Source organism: Hylobates moloch, unplaced genomic scaffold (assembly GCF_009828535.3).
Source record: "Hylobates moloch isolate HMO894 unplaced genomic scaffold, HMol_V3 SCAFFOLD_17, whole genome shotgun sequence".
Classification (NCBI taxonomy): Eukaryota; Metazoa; Chordata; class Mammalia; order Primates; family Hylobatidae; genus Hylobates; species Hylobates moloch.
Genome location: NW_026652292.1, coordinates 77,533,541 through 77,552,101, shown reverse-complemented (window position 1 = coordinate 77,552,101; position 18,561 = coordinate 77,533,541). Strand labels below are relative to the sequence as shown.

The following is an 18,561-nucleotide window of genomic DNA, read 5'->3' as shown; positions in this document are numbered from 1 at the left end:
AAAAACAAAAAACAAAAAACACTAAGGAGTGAGGAAACAAGTACAGTTTGTTGGCTAAGGCAAATTGCTTGGAAGATAACCTAAACATTTCATTCAAATCTGTGCTTTCTGCAGCTCCAGGACTCAGAGGCCGAGGTTACTGAGGAGGATCCCAGGGTGCGCGCCCAGCAGCTCCATCACCGGGTGCTGACCCTGCAGTGCCAGCTCAGGGACCAGGCTGCTGCCCACCAGGCGTCTCTGGACAAGGCCACCCGCCTCCAGGAGGAGCTCCAGGCCAAGGTGTGGGAAGTGCTTTCTTTCCCCTCTTGTCAGCCAGGGCTCCCACACCCAGGGCGTTTTGAAAGTGAACAAGGATTTGCTGAGATCTCCCTGACCCAGCCAGTTGGGAGCAGCTACTGGATTTTTAATGTATAGGACAGTACCAGGAAAAAAAACACAGGCTCTATGATTCTGTCCCTGTTAAATTTTAAAAATGCACATATGTGGTTTCTTCAAAAAGTCAAGCAGGTTTACAGTGTCATATAAATAAAAGTCAAAGCCCTTCCTCTGTTGGAAGGAAGTGGGTGTGACTACGACACGGTGGTGCAGATGCAAACCTATACAGTTACCAGAATTGCACGGAACTTAACACGCAGACGCACACATGTAAAACTGGAGAGGTCTGAAAAAGATCAGTGAATTGTGGCCATTTCAATTCCTGGTTGTGACATGACACTATAGTTTTGCAAAATATTCCCACTGGGGGAAACCGGGCAAAATGTACAAGGTGCACTCCAGCCCAGGCGACAGAGCAAGACCCTGTCTCTAAGAAACATGTACAAGAGGGCTGTCTGTATTATTTCTTACAACTGTCTGCAAATCTAAATCATCTAAAATATAAAAGCTTTTCTTCTCCTCAACCTCAACATTTTATGACTTCCAATATTTTTTCAACTCTATCTCCCCACTTTCTCAATGTGTGTGTATGTGTACATGTTTGAAATTATACTGTACAAAACTATTCTGCATCTTCATTTTCTCATTTAACTAAGAATCTTGTTGTATTTCATATCAACACATGCAAAGTGACCTCATTCCTTTAAAATCGTGTGTTAATTATGCCATCGTGAGGCCAAATCATAACTTATTTAATCAAGTTTTTTGTTTGTGGAAATTCAAGTTGTTTCCGTTTCTTTGCATTACAAACACAGCTCCAGTGAACATTTTTCTCTTTCTCTCAGCAGACACTTCTGCTGTATATCTAAATGGCAAATTCCTAGCAAAAGAAAGGATACATAAATCATTAACTGTGATAGGTAATGGCAAGTAACCCTCCAAAATTATAGCATCATTTATACTCCCACCAAGAAGAAACGAGTCTGCTCATTTGCCCATAACTTGTTATCCTGAATGTTAGCAACTTTACAACTTTTGGACAAGTCGATGGATGAAAAATACAGCCTCAGCATTACGGTATAATTTCTAGCTCTTCTCCCATGTGTTCTTTGTAAGATCAAAGCATGTTATATGTAGAGTTTTGCGTTCATTTGTCCATGTGGCTGCATAGTCTTCATACGTATGATTGTTTGACTGTGTAGTAATCTATGATTGTTTGTCTGTGATTGTTTGTGTAGTAATCTATTGGGTGGATGTGGTTTCCTTAGCTATTCCCCAATTGTTGCATCTAGAGCTATTTCTATGAACTTACACATAACTGTTTATATATAACAGTTCAGAGAACTGGGACTACTGGCTCCAAAGGTGGGAATATTGTTGATTCTTAACTATATATCACAAATTGCTTTCCAAAGTAGCGGTATCCACTTCCATGCCCCCAGCAATAAATGAGTGTGTCTTGTTCACCGTGTCTTCAACCAACACAAGAGCTAGTATTGCCTTTTTCTCTTATCTGTCACTGGCCTGTGGGGAGGGGGTGTGTGTGGAAAGTTCAGTTACACATGAATTAGACTTTAAGTAGATTTCAAATTATTTTCATTCTTTTTTCTTTCTGCTCAGTTTCAATATTTCCTTCGAATCTCTCTTCCAGCTAAATAATACTCTTTGGATGAATCTAATTTACTCTTAAACTCACTTTAGTTCTTAATTTCAGTTAGTCTATTTTGCAGGTCGAGAATTTCCCTATGATTCTTTTTTGTAGTTCTCAGTTTTATGATGAAATTTCTGTAATGTAATTCCTGAGCATCTCAATCGCAGTTGCTTTAAAGAGGAAGAGTGTCTCCGATAACTTCATTTTATGTTCTCACCAGCAGTGTAGGAAGGTTCCAACTTCTCATCCTCACTAACATTTGCTACTAGCTGTCTTTTTTATCATAGACATCCTAGTTAGTGGGAGATTGTCTCTCATTGGTTTTGAGTTGTATTTTCTGATGACTAATAATGTGGAACATCTTTTCACGTGCTTGTGGGTCATTTGTATGTCTTATTTGAAGAAGAGTTTATTCAGATTCTTCCCATTTTTCTAATAGGGTTAATTGACTCTCTTTTTGTTGAGTTGTGAGAGTTCCTTTTATGTTCTAGATAGAAGTCCTTTCTTAGATATATGATTTGCAAATATTTCCTCCAATTCTGTAGGTTATCTTTTTAATTTCTTCTTGTTCACTTTTTGATTGCAAATGCCCAATACTTATCTCACTGTGGCATATTTATGTTATTTCCTAAACTGAAGCAGACAGAAGGTTTAATCCAAGCCTGCATATATGATTGAGTGCCTTTTGAATATAAGACAGTCTGCTTAAAGCTGGAATTTTACTCTTTGAATATATTAGGAATGGTGTGCCAAAACAGATAAATGGAAATATGCATTGAAATCTTGTTTGTAAAACAAAGAAACAGAACTAATATAAATTTCCATAAACAAGGAACTGGTTAAATCAATTTTGTTTTGACTTTGTAATTAAATAACATGCAAGATTTTAAAAGAATGAGGTCAGTTTCTATGTGTTAATGTGACAATAACATCAAAATTTTTGTATCACATATAAACTGATCTCATTCTTTTAAAATCTTGCATATTATTTAATTATGAAGCAAGATACAAGACCTTTTGCACAGTATAATTTCATATACACACATTCTGATCCATATGGGTATGTTGGTCAGAAGAGGTTGGGGGTGAGGAAGAGGCTTGTGGCTTTTTATTTGATTTTTTTAACTGACTACAAAGGGACTGAGAGAGTTAGAAGAACTCACACGACACCTGTTTTGTTGTATCTTACGGGTCCAGAATTCAGACAGGACTCGGCTAGGCCGTTCCACCCTCCAGGGGATCAGTGGGCATGACTTAGTGGTATCCAGCTGGATGCCAGGCTTGGCTGGAGGGTCCCCGGCGGCCTCACTCACGTCCTGGCCCCTCTACAGGGTGGCGGAAGGCAGCTCCCACTGGTGCCTTCCCTTTTTTCTGTCATGTCTCACGGTGTCCCCAGCGAGCACTTGGAATTCTTAAATCCTGGCTCAGAAACAGAAGAGACCCAAAGTGGAAGCTGCCAGTCCTCTTCAAGGCCAGGCCCACAAAGGCCCCAGGGCCACTTCCACTGCGTTCTATGAGTCAGGGCATCTCAGGCCAGCCCAGATCTGAGGGAAGGGGATAGGGAACCCCCTCCATGGGGAGCAGTCTCAAAGAATCTGTGTCCAGCTTTCATCTGCGCCTAATAGTAACATCAGTTTATTGATCACTGACAGGTGCCAGGGCTTGTTCTAAGCACTTTACATGAATGGGTTTACTGAATCCTCACTACAGTTCTCACCAGCGGATGGGCACTCATATGAGCCCCCTTCACAGATGAGAAGACTGAGGCAGAGAGAGTGTCTTGCACAAGATCTCAGTTCTAGCGACTGGCTGAGCCGGGATTAGGACCCCTGCTGTCTGGCTCAGGAACTTGTATGTTTATCACAAGACCAGAAAACCGCCGGGCTGCTTGAAGACTCAGAAGAGGGCTTGGAGCTGGCCGGAGCCACTGCAGCTGGGCAGAGCTGATTCTTCTTTTTTTTTTTCCCGAGACGGAGTCTTGCTCTCTCGCCCAGGCGGGAGTGCAGTGGCGCAATCTCCGCTCACTGCAAGCTCTGCCTCTCGGGTTTACGCCATTCTCCTGCCTCAGCCTCCTGAGTAGCTGGGACTACAGGTGCCCACCAACACGCCCGGCTAATTTTTTTTCTGTATTATTTTAGTAGAGATGGGGTTTCACCGTGTTAGCCAGGATGGTCTCGATCTCCTGACCTCGTGATCCGCCCGCCTCGGCCTCCCAAAGTGCTGGGATTATAGACGTGAGCCACTGCGCCCAGCTGAGCTGATTCTTGAATATTCAGAACATCTGTCCTCCCCTGATCCTGCCAGGCAGGTGGTGGGAAAGGCCCCTGTTCCCGGCACTGAGTCCCCGTGAGGGTAAAGAGGGGAGGAAACTGCCAGCTGCTCTGAGCCCGGCTTGCCTGGGGAAGCTCTGGACAGTGGTAAGTGACAGTGCAGTATTGTCAAAAATGTCGCTTTTATTTCAGCTTGAAGAACTTCAGAAAAAGCAACATGAAGCAAAGTTGGCGGTGACTCCCCTGAAGGTAATATGTTCATAAAATCAATATGAAATGCCTCTTTCAAAACAAAAGAGAGTTTAGTATTTTTCCTATTAGACATGTAATCCACTTATATTGTGTAAAAGTCTGGATAGGGCCAGGCACGGTGGCTCACACCTGTAATCCCAGCACTTTGGGAGGCTGAGGCGGGTGGATTGCTTGCACTCAGGAGTTTGAGACTGGCCTGGGCAACATGGCAAAATCCCATCTCTACAGAAAATACAAAAATTAGCCAGGCATGGTGGCATGCGTCTATAGTCCCAGTTACTTGGGAGGGCTGTGGTGGGAGGATTGCTTGAACCCAGGAGGTCAAGGCTGCAGTGAGCCGAGATCACTGCTCTCCAGCTTGGGCAACAGAGTAAGACCCTGACTCAAAACAAAACAAAACAAAACAAAACAAAAAAACCGCAAAGAAGAATGAAGGAGACAGAAAGCAGCAGCCCCTGCTTGCACATGGCAGTTCCATGTCTTTTCCTCCAGTACATTTCCCATGTGTTTGACAGCCTACGATGCCTGTACGTTTGCCTCCTGCTGTACGTTCGTACGTTCGCACTCGATGGGGTGACCTAGGAGGTGGGTCCCAGCCTTTGAGGCTGCACTGTTCATGCTGGGGTGAAGCGCGAGAGGCCTTGGTCCATAAAATCACCACCCCTGCTCTCTATGCTCAAGCCCCTTCCTTTCTATCGCTTTCTCTTTTGTATCATTAATTGTATACAAACACTGTGATGTCCTTTTTTTTTTTTTTTGAGACAGTGTCACTCTGTCACCCAGGCTGGCGTGCAATGGTGTGATCTTGGCTCACTGCAACCTCTGCCTCCCGGGTTCAAGTGATTCTCCTGTCTCAGCCTCCCAAATAGCTGGGATTACAGGCATGCGCCACCACACCTGGCTAATTTTTGTATTTTTAGTAGAGACAGCGTTTTGCCATCTTGGCCAGGGTGGTCTCAAACTCCTGACCTCAGGTGATCCACCCCCCTTGGCCTCCCAAAGTGCTGAGATTTCAGGCGTGAGCCACCATATCCAGCTGATTTACAGGTTTTCTCAGAAAGGTTTTCTCCACGTATCTAGACATTTATGTTTAAGATCAATTCCTGGAAATGTCATTACTCGCACATGGGGTTTAATATGTTCTTTGCTAGCAGGACACAGAATTTGGTTAAGGTAACACGTTTCATCTCAAACATGGGTCTGGATCTGGGGAGAAGCTGGGGCTCTGCTCTTTCTCTCTGGCCTCAGGGCAGAGTGGAGAGGGAGGTGCCCTGGACTGGGCATCAGCAGAACCTGGTTATGCCCTGGACTCCCACTGACCTGCAGAGTCATCCTCCCTCTGGGGCCTCAGTTTCATCAGCCGTCAAATCAGAAACATGAGCCACACAGTTCCTAAAGTTGTTTCCCACCCCACATTTCCATGTCTGTCTGAGCCTCGAGTTGGCGCCTGTAAAATAAAAATCGTCATAATTCCTGCCGAGCCCCTGCAGACGTGGTAGCTGGGAAGGTGCAGAGCAGACCCTGAGGCTCCCACAGTGCAAGGCTTCCCTCCTCCCCCCTCTCATCGTCATCATTTGCTGTGGAGCATTTCTTTAAATGGAGACCGCAATCCCTTTTAAAGTGCTATCGAAATGTGAGATAAGGATAGAAACACGACACTCGGTAGGTGCCTGCCTGCACCGTCTCCTTTTATCCTGGTGTCCATGACAATCCCCATTGTACAGACGGGCAAGTCAAGGTGCAGAGGGGAGCTTGCTTACAGAGCTGGTCCGTGGTGGGGCCCAAATCCACGCTCTTAACCCCTGCTGCCTTGAGCCTAAACCCCATGGAAGGGGCAGTGCAGAACCCCTGGGGGTGTGTGGCCATCTGCTCTGAAAGCAGCCTGGCTTCTGGGGGCAGGGAGGCGTCGCAGGGAGGAGGCTGCTCCGCTGAGCTGAGGCAGAGCTGGAGATGGTGAGTAGGGGCCTCAGCTGACCCTCCGGCCCCCAGCCCCCCAGCTCAGCCATGCAGCCCTGGTGGGAGCTCGGCATCCATGGCCTCCCTCCCTTTCAGGCCAAGATAGCTTCCCTGGTCCAGAAGTGCCGGGAGAGGAATCGCCTGATCATCCACCTGCTGCAGGAGCTGCACAGACATGGGCTGGGGAACCTCCTGCTCTCCGAGCTGGCACAGAACATGCTCAACGACGTGGCACTGGCTGAGTACGCGGCCGCCTTCCTGGCTCCGGAAGTCCCAGAGGTAGAGTCCCAGAGATGGCCCTGTCTCTGCTTCCTACGGGAGTGTGGGCACGTCCCTTGCATGCCCCTGCCTGACTGGAACAGCCCCTCCTTTGCTCCCTCCCTCCATCCACAGACACTACCCAAGAAGACACCCCCTGGCTTTTCCTCTGTGCCCGTGCCCGTGCCCTGGGTGGGCATGGGAAGATGCATCTGGCAATCCTTACCCTTTACAGTGCTCAGGAAATGGTGCAGGGCACAGATGTAAACAGTGATTGTAATTCAGCGTCATACAAGCTTCATTGCGTGTGTGTCACAAGATGGGTCTTTTGTGCCGGGACCTGTGCACTGGCCACTTCCTCTGGCAGGTTGCTTCGGTCGCCCCATGACCTCCTGTCCATCTTTCAAGGTACAGGTGTGACCTTGCCCAGGCAGCCTGCTCTGAGCCCCGGAGAGCAGAGAGTTAGCCACAGCCTTCCCTGTGCTCCATTGCACGTGGCCCCACGTGACAGGGCATGAGCAGGGAGCTCTCCCGCTGTTGCAGGAGTTTGTGGGCCCCTCTCCAATGGGCCTAGAGCCACTCCATAGCCATCTTTGTCTTCCCAGTGCCTGGCTCTGAGAATCTGCCACAAACCTGGAAGAATGTTTGTTGAATGAATGAAATAATGAACCAAATGAATGAGAATCTCCTCTCCCACTGGTCAACAAAAGAGGAAACTGAGGCCAGAGAGGTTAGGAGATGTGCTCCGGGTCACACAGGCAGTGCACGTGGGGACAAGTGCCAGCTCTCCTGACTACAATCGGCACCCACGGGTGCCCAGCCATGCCTGCCCACACACATACTTGCAGCCCCGTTCCCGGGGACAAGCCAGCAACGCCCCCGCCAGACTAGCTCCGCTCCTTATGTGCATAGGCGAGACCAGCTCCCACAGTAAACACAGCTGGGGCTGTTTTCCACGGTCCCTCCAGGCTCTGCCTATAGGGCTTGCTCTCAGCCCCTTGGCACCAAGTCTGAGTCTCCCTCTGCAGCTCTGCCCAGCCTGGTCTCTGCAAGGCCAACCTCCTCTGACCCTTCCTTTCCCTCACAGCCTTGAGAGGTCCCCTGTGGTCCAAATCATTGCACAGCAGAGATGGAGGCCTGGAAGCCAAGAGGCATGTTCAAGGCCATTTGTTGACTCGATTCATAGGCAGAACTTGAATCCGGAGCCCCAGACTCCCAGTCTGTTGCTCTTCTCTTTGCCCAAAGGGTACAAGACTCCTTCAGAACTAGAATAAGGGTGAGAAAAGAGAGCAGAATTTTGTCAAAGTGCCTGCATAGTCCTTGGGATCCACTAGGGGCCAGATATCTGGGGGTTAAGTGAGATAAAATTGAAAGCAGGCCGGGCGCGGTGGCTCATACCTGTAATCCCAGCACTTTGGGAGGCTGGGGTGGGCAGATCACAAGGTCAAGAGATTGAGACCATCCTGGCCAACATGGTGAAACCCCATCTCTACTAAAAATACAAAAATTAGCTGGGCATGGTGGCACGTGCCTGTAGTCCCAGCTACTCAGGAGGCTGAGGCAGGAGAATCTCTTGAACCCGGGAAGTGGAGGTTGCAGTGAGCCGAGATCGTACCACTGCACTCCAGCCTGGCAACAGAGCAAGACTCCGTCAAAAAAAAAAAAAAAAGGAAAGCAGAGTTCCAGGTTGTGAAAGTATCAAACAGCAAATGCAGCAGGTGTCACCCTGGAAGGCCGGCTGGCTGGCTGCTGAGGGGACATCATAGCAGCGGCCCACCTTCCAAGGGCTGCTCCTCACTCTCACAGGCCCTGGAACTAGAATTGAAATGTTCACTGTGGTTGGATAGGCTGACTTACAATGACCAAACTCACAGAGAATGATGTATACACGGGAATATTAATTTTTAAATTTCCTGCAAGAAATAGAACTATTACACAGGTTGAAGTATCTGATGAATGGATGAAAAATTGTCAGCATATTCTCTCCCTATAGTTGAGTTATCTGGAAAATCAATTTTTTTCATTCATTTCTTCATCTGTCACTTGAGAGGCCAGAATGAGAGCAGGGAGAGTTATTATAATAATGTCATTGGACAGATTCATTCATCTCCTATAAGGACGTGCTTCTGGGCCCGGACATGCTTCCGTGGACCAGGGTGTCCCTGCCAGACCTTTCGAAAGTGAAAAAAAAAAAATTGTGATATGTTTCAGAAATTCAGAGAGCTCCAGGCTGGCTGCAGTGTGGTCCCCAGGGGAGGAGACGGGGGAGGCTGGGCTGATGGGAGGCCACAGGCACCTGTGCCCCGGCAGGGTGACTGCATCTTGGTTCTTAGTGGAGAGCAGGGTGGGAGTGGCATTGGCCACTCCTCCTACCGGTAGCCGGGCAGGAAGCGGGTGTAGTGCTGCTTGCTTGATGGGCAGTAAGTCTCGATTCAGAGGACACAGATGGAATTCCCGATGGAGGCCTTTGGGCTCTGGCTAGGAGCCCAGGAGGACTGCCAGGATGGCTGGGGAGACTCTGATGAGCTGGGGGTGAGAAGTGCCAGAGCAGCAAGGGACAGGTCCTGGGAACTTCAGCCAGGCAGTGGAGGGCTGATGTACCTTCTAGGAACACCCCTGGAGGGTCCTGGGCTCCTGTTGCCCACAGTGTCCTGAGACGCTCCCATTCTCTGGCCCCTGCCTTTGGGTAGGAGGCATGGGCTGGGCTAGGGTCCTGACCGAACAGGCTGCCTTCATTTATCCAGCCAAGCCATGGCGGCCCAGGCTCACGCTGCCGTCCCCCTCGCACACTCTCCATGGATCTGCTTACTCCACCCTCCCAGCATCCTGCTGCAAAGCTCCACGGGGGACCCTGAGCCTCAGCACGTCCCAGGGCTGTTGAGGGGGTGGGGGCTGGGCCTCGGGCTGGGGCCACTAAGCTCTACCCTTTCAGGAGGAGGTGGCGTGGCCTGGTGCCCATGCAGGCAGCAGTCGGTGACCACCTCCCCTCCCTGCACGTGACTGAGTCTTTGTATTTCCATTTTCTTTTCTGGTCCTGGTTTGGGTGCGTGGTGGAAATTGAGCCTCAGTTCGTTCGGCCCCAGTGCATTTTCAGCAGGCTGTGGTGATAGGCTAGGGGCCACGGGTCCTGGCGCCGCCGTCGGTGCTGGCGTCTGCTGTTGTGCCGTCCGGGTCACTAGTCTCCATGGGTCACCCTTGTTTCTGCCCTGGCTTCCCTCCTCCTGCTCTGCTGGTTCTTTCCAGCTCAGGTGCCTGTTCTGGAGATGGAGGGAATCCCACGAGGTCAGCCTGGCCACGGCAGAGGTCACTCTTCCTTCTGCTGGGAACACGGGTCTTGCCGCCTCCCTGATGTTAGCTGGAGATGGGCCGTCAGGGCAGGCAGGCTCCTGCTGTTCTCAGATTCCTAAAACCTGTCTGGAGTTCTTAATTCCACCTTGTCCCCTGGACGCCTTGAGTGAGCAGGGCTCAGGGCACCTTCTTGGGCCTGTTTTGCTTCCTCTCCTATGCCCCCCGACCCCTAGCCCCAGCAGACCTTTTTTTTTTTTCCTGTGTTTTGCCTGGACCTAGGCTGTTGATATTCACAAGCATGAAATGAGACACTTTTGCTGTTTGTATTCGGTTACATCGTCCCCTTTCCCCGTCCCTGAGACCTTGGAGGCAGAGGTCCAGGTACCAAAGGAGAGGAGAAGAGGGTTGCCGGGGCTCACCTGGGACACAGCACTGGCTAAGATGGCAGCTGGCTCTCCTGCCCACCCCTAGGGTCTGGCCTGTGGTCCACTCCACAGATGGAAGGTCCCATCAGAGAACAGAGAACTCCTGAGCTTCCTGTGCTCTTAGCTGGGTGGTTTCCTGTCCTCTCCCTGGGCACGGAGATTCACCTGCAGATGATGACACCCTGATTCTAAACAATGACCCATCTCATGAACTTGGCACTTGGCCTTCACCTACCTAAGCCACCTGTTGTCTTAGGCCAGGTGGGGGCTGCTGTACCCTATGGGGCTCTGCGAGGTTTGAATTAGACTAAAGACCCCATGTCAAATGCCTGGCACAGCACCTGTCACACATAGGCACCCAACAGCTTTTGGGGCACCTTCAAGCAAAACGTCAGTTTTGCTCCCCTGGGAGCAGCCAGGGGCCTTGGGCACACTGGCAGGGGAGAGTCATCCAGTTGGGGCAAAGAGGTAGGTGACCTAGTAAGGAAGATGCTTATTTTACCTCCTCTCGCTCTGCTGTTTCCTCCTCCTGCCACCTCCTGCTTTCCTCTGGGTATTTGTCAACGAGATCTAGTTGCGGGCCTTTGGAAATGGAATCTGGTCTAAAAAAGGAGCAGTCATACTCAGACAATTGAAGAATTGTCCCTCAAAGCCCTGAACTCCCCCAGTTCATTAAATCAGCAATCCCCAAGCCTGGGCCTCCAAGGATCCAGGCAATTATTTTCTCTTTAACTCCTGTCTTTTATGAAACTTGGAATATTCCCCTAAAAGTTTGCATGGGGAGAGAGGCAGGGCTCGGGAGAGTGTAGCACAAGGCTTCATCTGTCCCTTACTCTGTGTCACTGGCATTTAGTGGACGTTCCTTCTCATGTCGTTCTGGTGGACCCCTACAAAGGACGTATTGGTACCGTATTTCCGTTTCGCAGATGGAGAGGGTGAGGCTCAGAGAATTCAACCGACTTGGCATGGAATCAGTGAGTGGCAGAGGCAGGACCCAACTTGAGAAAGCCCGGCGGCTCTGCAGCCACTCCAGGCCAATGTGGTAGTTGAGGGGCTGGAAGAGACAAGGGTCCTTGCAACCCAACCACATACCGAATGCAGGGCCACCCGGAAGTCAGTTGAGTGCGCTTGAGGCTACTCTGCCGGTGTATCCTCTACGAAGGCAAACAAAACCTCAGTCTCGCATTGAAGGAGCCTCTATCTAATGAGGAGACACCTGACTCTAAACCCAGGGGCAATAAAAGGCATTCATTCAAAGCCCTGGAAATAAGCGGAGAGGAGAGAGAGATGGATTGGAGGATATGCTTTCTGGAGTAGGAAGCACTCAGACCAGGCCTTGAAGGACAGAAAGCAGGATTTAACAGCTGGAAGGATGGAGTGAAGGTCTCAAGGCTGCGAGACCTGCATGGGCACAGGCATGGGGGTGGGAGAGTCCAGGGTGCTTGAAGACACAACGGTGTTGAAAGGGTGACAGCAAAGTGCTCTAAGAGCACCGTTCAGGAGCAGGCATTGTGCCTGGTACCGAAGCCTCCCAGGAGTGCTGGTGTGATCCGGTCACTACCAGAAGACGGCTGAGCCATAACCCATGCCCCAGAGTATTAGGCCTTCCACCAGTCAATCCAGGTTAGAGGGGACCCTCATAGAGCCCAGGTGTCACTGCAGCATAGGAGGCGCTGTGTGAGAGGCAAGTGGCTGAACTCTGCCAGGTGGAGTCAGGGAAGACTTCACAGAGGAGGCAACATTTGAATTGGGCCTTGACATCTAAGTAGAAGTTCACCAGAGACAGAGAGAGCGGGCAGAGCCCTTCCAGACATGGAGATGGCCTCCTATACCTGGAGGAAGAACGTGAGCAGGGTGTTGGAAGTGGAGACAGGAAAGACAGTTATCAAAACAGCACGGCACATAGGCCCCTGCCCCGTCAGAAACACCCAAGAGGAAGCGGGATCCAGGCTGCCGGTCTGGAAACAACTCTAACCCACCTTGAAGATCCAGCAGTTGCTCTTGCTCAACCACTTGGGGGCCGTGGGCCAACCAATTGAGTGATCATTCCCATCTCACTTCTCACCTGCCCCGTGCAGTGCGGAACCAGCAGGACATTGGTCTGTGTGGCGGTGCAGGTGGTGCACTCAGATTCAAGCCCGACCTGAATTCCTGGGTGATTGAATCAGGGGCCCCAGGGGAGACATCAGAGCACCGGATGTCCTCATTAAAATGTTTTTTAATAGCAGTTCTAAAGCACTTTTATTACTGTCTCCATTTGGAGATTTAATTTGAGAAAAGGAAATGGAATCATTTTTTTGTGTCCATGTTTCCTAAGAGCAAAACCAATTCCTGTTTTCCTTTGAGCGTCCTAGAGAGAAGAGGACGGAGGTCTTCACGCACACAGGCAGGGCTGGTCCTACACAGAATGCAGTTTTTTTCGGGGAGGGGTGATGGCCCTGCTTGGTCCACTTGCAGTCCTCTGTGCAAGGCTGTCCCTCCAGAGCCATGCAGAATAACTGCCAAGATGTCTTTTCTTGCAGACAAGCCACCACCTGGACGTCAAGTCTGAGATGACGGCAGCTTTAAGAGGTCAGTGTGATTTTTGATCAGGAAAAGTCTGTGTGCTCAGAAAAAGTCCAGGCCAGCAGGACGCTGTGACAGGTGGGCCAGGGGGGAGATGCCCACTGTCGCGTTCATGCTACTAAAAGGAACGGGACCCACTTCTCCCTCCCCCTTTCCTATGTGGCATTATCTTCTTATTTCACAATGAGAGAACACACTGGAAAAATACAAACATTCAAATTCCTCAGTGCTAGAGTTTCACTCCTGGAAACTCATCCTAAGGAGATAATTCTGTATGTGGAAAGACTCTATGGACAGGCATGTTCCTGCCAGTGCATCTATAATAGTGAAAAATTAGAGGGAAACCTCAGTATTGTTAATGAACCTATATAATCAGTGAAATACAACATAGTCATTAAAATGGTACTGAGAAACGCCATGCAACAGCATGGGAATTACCGTGTTCTACTAAGTTTAAAACTGTTAGGATATGGGCCAGGCACAGTGGCTCACGCCTGTAATCCCAGCACTTTGGGGGGCCAAGGCAGGTGGATCACGAGGTCAAGAGATGGAGACCATCCTGGCCAACATGGTGAAACCCCATCTCTACTAAAAATACAAAAATTAGCTGGGCGTGGTGGCACGTGCCTGTAGTCCCAGCTACTCAGGAGGCTGAGGCAGGAGAATGGCTGGAACCCAGGAGGGAGAGGTTGCAGTGAACCGAGATCGCACCACTGTACCCCAGCCTAGCGAAAGAGCGAAACTCCATCAAAAAAAAAAAAAAAAGAAAGAAAACACACACACACAACTCTTAGGATATGGAATGTTTCATATAATTATAACTGTATAATTCGATGTGCACGTCTGGGTCTGATCTGCAACTTAGGCTAAGACAGCAACTAAACTACTAGCCGTGGTTACTCAGAGAGTTGGTAACATGATTGCTTTTTTCTTAATTCCGCTGTTTTTATTATTTATTTATTTATTTTTGAGATGGAGTCTTGCTCTGTCGCCCACACTGGAGTGCATCGGTATGATCTCAGCTCACTGCAACCTCCGTCTCCTCAGTTCAAGCAATTCTCCTGCCTCAGCCTCTCGAGTAGCTGAGATTACAGGCACCCACTATCATGCCTGGCTAATTTTTGTATTTTTGTAGACACAGAGTTTCTCCATGTTGGCCAGTCTGGTCTTGAACTCCTGACCTCATGTGATCTGCCTGCCTTGGCCTCTCAAAGTGCTGGGATTACAGGCGTGAGCCACTGCACCCAGCCTATTTTTATTATTAGGAAGAAAATGAAGCTGCTACCTGACCGGACAGAATTTTCCTGGGCCTTGTTTTACTCTTTTTTATTTCAATAGTTTTGGGGGAACAGGTGGTATTTGCTTGGGCCTTGTTGAAGCGCAGCTTACTACCCTCAGTGTAGGGGTGGGATGGGGCTCCTAAGGATTTGTTTAGTGTTGTGTTCGGATCAGGTGCTTGATAAAAACGTGTAGAACGTGTGGATGGTGTTACCTTTAAGACCGAGCTGCTACTGAGATCTGTTCATCTAGTGGTTCTTATTATTAGATTCTATTCTTGCCAGCTGTGTGGTCTTAGATGAGTTCATTAACCTCTCTGAGCCATACACTCTTTTAAGAGGAAGGTAATATGACCTTCCTCTGGAGTGTCTGGCCCCTGGCACATAGCAGGATGTCAGGACAGGAGCAGAGAAACGTGTTCTCGGTCTTTGATGCCTCAGGATGGGCCTGTCCTTCTCTACCTTGGCCTTCTGTCCCTACAGCCTGACTTGGTGCCTGTTCTCACAGTTGGAGAGGCGCAGATCCTAGCTGGTCTGCTTCTGCCACTAATTTTCTCTCTGTGGCCCCAGGCAAGTCTCCTTCCCTCTCTTGCTCAGCTTCATCCCGTTTCAAAGAAGGAAACGCGCTAGACCGATTAGGTTATTTTTTTGTTGGACATTTCTGGAGGGCCGCCACGTGCCAGATCCCACACAGGTGTTGCTGGGCTTACGCAGCTAAGCCGGCTTGCAAAGGTGGTGGTCCCTGCATGGAATGAGCTTGCAGCCAGGTAGGGGAAGGTGAGGCAGGCAGGCAGGCAGTTTTCTGGGATGCCCCAAGCTCATGACAGCACCATCAGAGGCGTATGGGTGAGGTCCTCGGAGAGCTCAAAGGCATCTGAGAGGACCTCTGCCCCGGCGCATGGAAACTGGGAATGATCTGGGAATGGCTAGAGAGTGAAGAAGGTTATGACAGGGCTTAGACACTTGTAGACTTTTCACCTAGGTTCCTGGGTGGAGGCTTGACTGAGAATTTTCCCTTTCCAGCTCAGACATACCTCTTGAATCCTGAAATGGACAGTGTCCTCCAAAGCTCATTGTCTTCAGAGTCCTGGCCTGTTTCCGAGCCGGAGTGGCCAGCACAGACAGCCCAACTGGATTCTCTGAAGGTGAGAAGGCACCTGTCACCTCATTTCCTAAATGAACTTTGTTATTGAAAGTACAACACATTTACAGCTTAGCAAATTATCCAAGCGGTATACACCCAGAAAGCCACCACCAGGTCAAGAAATAGAACACAACCGACTCCAGAACAGCCCCCCGGTTTCACCCTCAGTCTCCTTCTATGATCTAATTTTAATGTTTGTTTCTGGTCAAATCATGTGTCCTAGGTCTGGTGACATTTTTTGTTTTTTTGAGATGGAGTCTTGCCCTGTTGCCCAGGCTGGAGTGCAGTGGCACGATCTCGGCTCACTGCAACCTCTGCCTCCTGGTTTCAAGCGATTCTCCTGCCTCAGCCTCCTGAGTATCTGGGATTATAGGCGCCCACCACCAACATGCCCGGCTAATTTTTGTATTTTTAGTAGAGATGGGGTTTCGCTCTGTTGGCCAGGCTGGTCTCGAGCTCCTGACCTCGTGATCCGCCCACCTCGACCTCCCAAAGTGCTGGGGTTACAGGCATGAGCCACCACACCTGGCTGGTCTGGCGACTTTTAGTGGATGTTGGACATCATGTATGAAACCTTGATGACACAATTTGAGGCCTGACAGTATCTCCATCCACAGAGGACTTCTGTTCTGCTCAGGGCAGGCCATCTTCCTCACATCAGGGCTGAGTCGACGAGGAGTTCCAGTGCTCAGGAGGTCTGCTGCGTTTCCGGTTCACGCTCACTCCTAGGGCATAAAAGCCTGTCGAGTATCTGAGACCCCTTTCCCCTGTCAGCCCCAAGAGGCTGCTCAGAGCTCTCCTTCGCTTTTCACCCTCTCAGCTGGCTGCTTCCTGCACAGACCCTGCCTTCACCTGGAGGGGAAATAGGTCCTCAAGTACCCTGCTCGCTTTTCTTGGCTTCTGTTCTGTTTTCAATTTTGGTCTCACAAGTCCTCATGGCCTTGGTAGCTCTCAGATGGCTTCAGACAAATGTTCTGTTACGTTTCCCCCTAGATTTTCTAGTTGCACATACTGCAGGTTTGGTCCCAAAGACCCTAATCAGTCATTGCCAGAGCAGCACTCCCCTCTGTCTTCCCAGAGAAAACTTACTTTACTTATGAGCTTTGGGGTCTGGCAGATCTGAGTTCAAGTCCCAGCCCTACCCCTTTTTAGTTCCGTGTGATGCTGGGCAAGTACTTCATCTGCCTGCACGTAACTGTCAGCTGTGAAAGGCGGCTGCCTGCCTCCTACTGTTAGGAGGAGAAATCAGGCAGGCAGAGCTGAGTGTGTGCCTGGCACATCAGAGGTGCTCACAGTAAAAAGGAGAAAGCAGCCATTACTCAGAAGGAAAACTGCTCTTACTCATTTTATTTCAGCCGATTGTAATTTTTCTCCCTTCTTTTATCCCCATGGCTTCTTTCCTGTCTCCATGATTACTTTATTTTATCTAGAAGATAAAAGAGACAACAATATTTACCTCTCAGGCTTGTTGGGACAATTCAATGAAATCATGCATATGAAGTATTTATTATAGTGCCTGGAATCAAAAATAGAGGAGGTATTAAAAAAATGATAGCTATTGTTATTGACCTTAAACTTTTTTTTTCTGACGGGTAAACTTCATTTTAAATGACTTCTTATCTAGTAATAAAAACAAAGCTTTGATCATTCCTAGGATAATTACCTCTGATTTTTTATTTTGATCTACCTTATCGGCAGCAGGTAGAAGATATTCTAGGCAGGCTGGGCGCAGTGGCTCATGCCTGTAATCCCAGCACTTCGAGGGGCCGAGGGCGGATCACTTGCGGTCAGAAGTTTGAGACTAGCTGGCCAACATGGTGAAACCCCGTCTCTACTAAAAATATAAAAATTAGCTGGGTATGGTGGTACATGCCTGTAGTCTCAGCTACTCGGGAGGCTGAGGCAGGAGAATTGCTTGAACCTGGGAGGCAGAGGTTGCAGTGAGCCAAGATCGTGTCTCTGCACTCCCGCCTGGGCAACAGAGTGAGACTCCATCTCAAAAAAAAAAAAAGAAAGAAAAGAAAAAAAAAGAAGAAAATATTTTAGGCGAAGGGAGCACTTGCAAAAAGACGGGAGGGTGAGTGCCCATGAGGCATTTGGAGGCATGGCAAGCAACATCGCTGGAGTATAAAGTATGAGGAGGTAGAGAGGAGACTAGAAGAGGATAATGATGACAGTGATAGCAACAGCAGCGAAACAGAAAACATACCCAAATCTTACTGCGCCGACATTGGCTCATCCAGTCCCACAAAGGGCCCACCAAATAGATATCAGCATCAGCTCCACTTTACCTGTGAGAAAAGGTGAGGCACAGAGGGGGCAAAGGTCACCCAGCTCATAAGCTGCAGAGCTGGGCTCCCAACCCGGGGCGCCTGGCTCCGGAGCTGGCCCTCTGATCGTTCTGTGGCCAGATGGGGCGTGGCCTGGATGGGGCGGGGTTGCGGGAAGAGGAGCAGTCCCTCTTCCCTCCCTCAAAGTTCCAATCTGGAGCTCAGTGTGAGAATGAACCCTCTAATGTCTGCTCTCAGTGATACTGGCCAGAAACCTGCAGCAAAGCTTTTGAGGACATAATTGGAGTAATATGTTGCGTGAATGGATAAACCAAAAAGGCATCTTAATACCCTTATGGTTCCAAGTTTGTCAGGTGTTCTTCAGCTTTCTTCTAAGTTATCACTAAAAACACAGAATGCCACTGGACTGGAAACCCTTCCTCTGTTGGAAATCATTTCAAGTCCATAGAGGACTTCTGTTTCTTTGCAGCAAGATGGCAGAATGTCAATTTAAACGTTTTTCCCATGCTTTGCATGGTACCTGGCCCATGGGAGGCCTTCAGAAGCACTTGTCAGGTAAGTAGTTAGCCAGAGACAGGGACCATCAGGCTGTTTCTCTGGAAGGCGCACGGCACGTGCTCCTGGTTCCCAGCACTGCATTTTCGCTGCAGTCTTGGTTCTGTCCAGTCGTCATGAGCATTTGGGAACAGAGCTCCCTGCCCTGGGCAAAAACAGACTGCAAGCCATGTATCTGGGCTGGTTTTGGGGAAGAGCTTCCCATGCTGAAAACAAACTTGTTAAATGATGACACCAGGGGTTTAGTGACCTAC

The 18,561-nt window shown here is 49.3% G+C and overlaps 1 protein-coding gene across 4 annotated transcripts in view; it reads left to right on the top strand.

The window, feature by feature from the left end:
• CUNH4orf50 (chromosome unknown C4orf50 homolog) overlaps positions 1-18,561 on the top strand; it is a 63,850-nt gene that overhangs the window by 41,728 nt on the left and 3,561 nt on the right. For all 4 annotated transcript variants that reach the window (XM_058430158.1, XM_032135395.2, XM_032135393.2 and 1 more), the window contains 5 exons: positions 115-279; positions 4,489-4,545; positions 6,601-6,783; positions 12,998-13,046; positions 15,341-15,462. In XM_058430158.1, the coding sequence (XP_058286141.1) occupies positions 115-279; positions 4,489-4,545; positions 6,601-6,783; positions 12,998-13,046; positions 15,341-15,462 (576 nt within the window). The remainder of the gene's footprint in view (positions 1-114; positions 280-4,488; positions 4,546-6,600; positions 6,784-12,997; positions 13,047-15,340; positions 15,463-18,561) is intronic.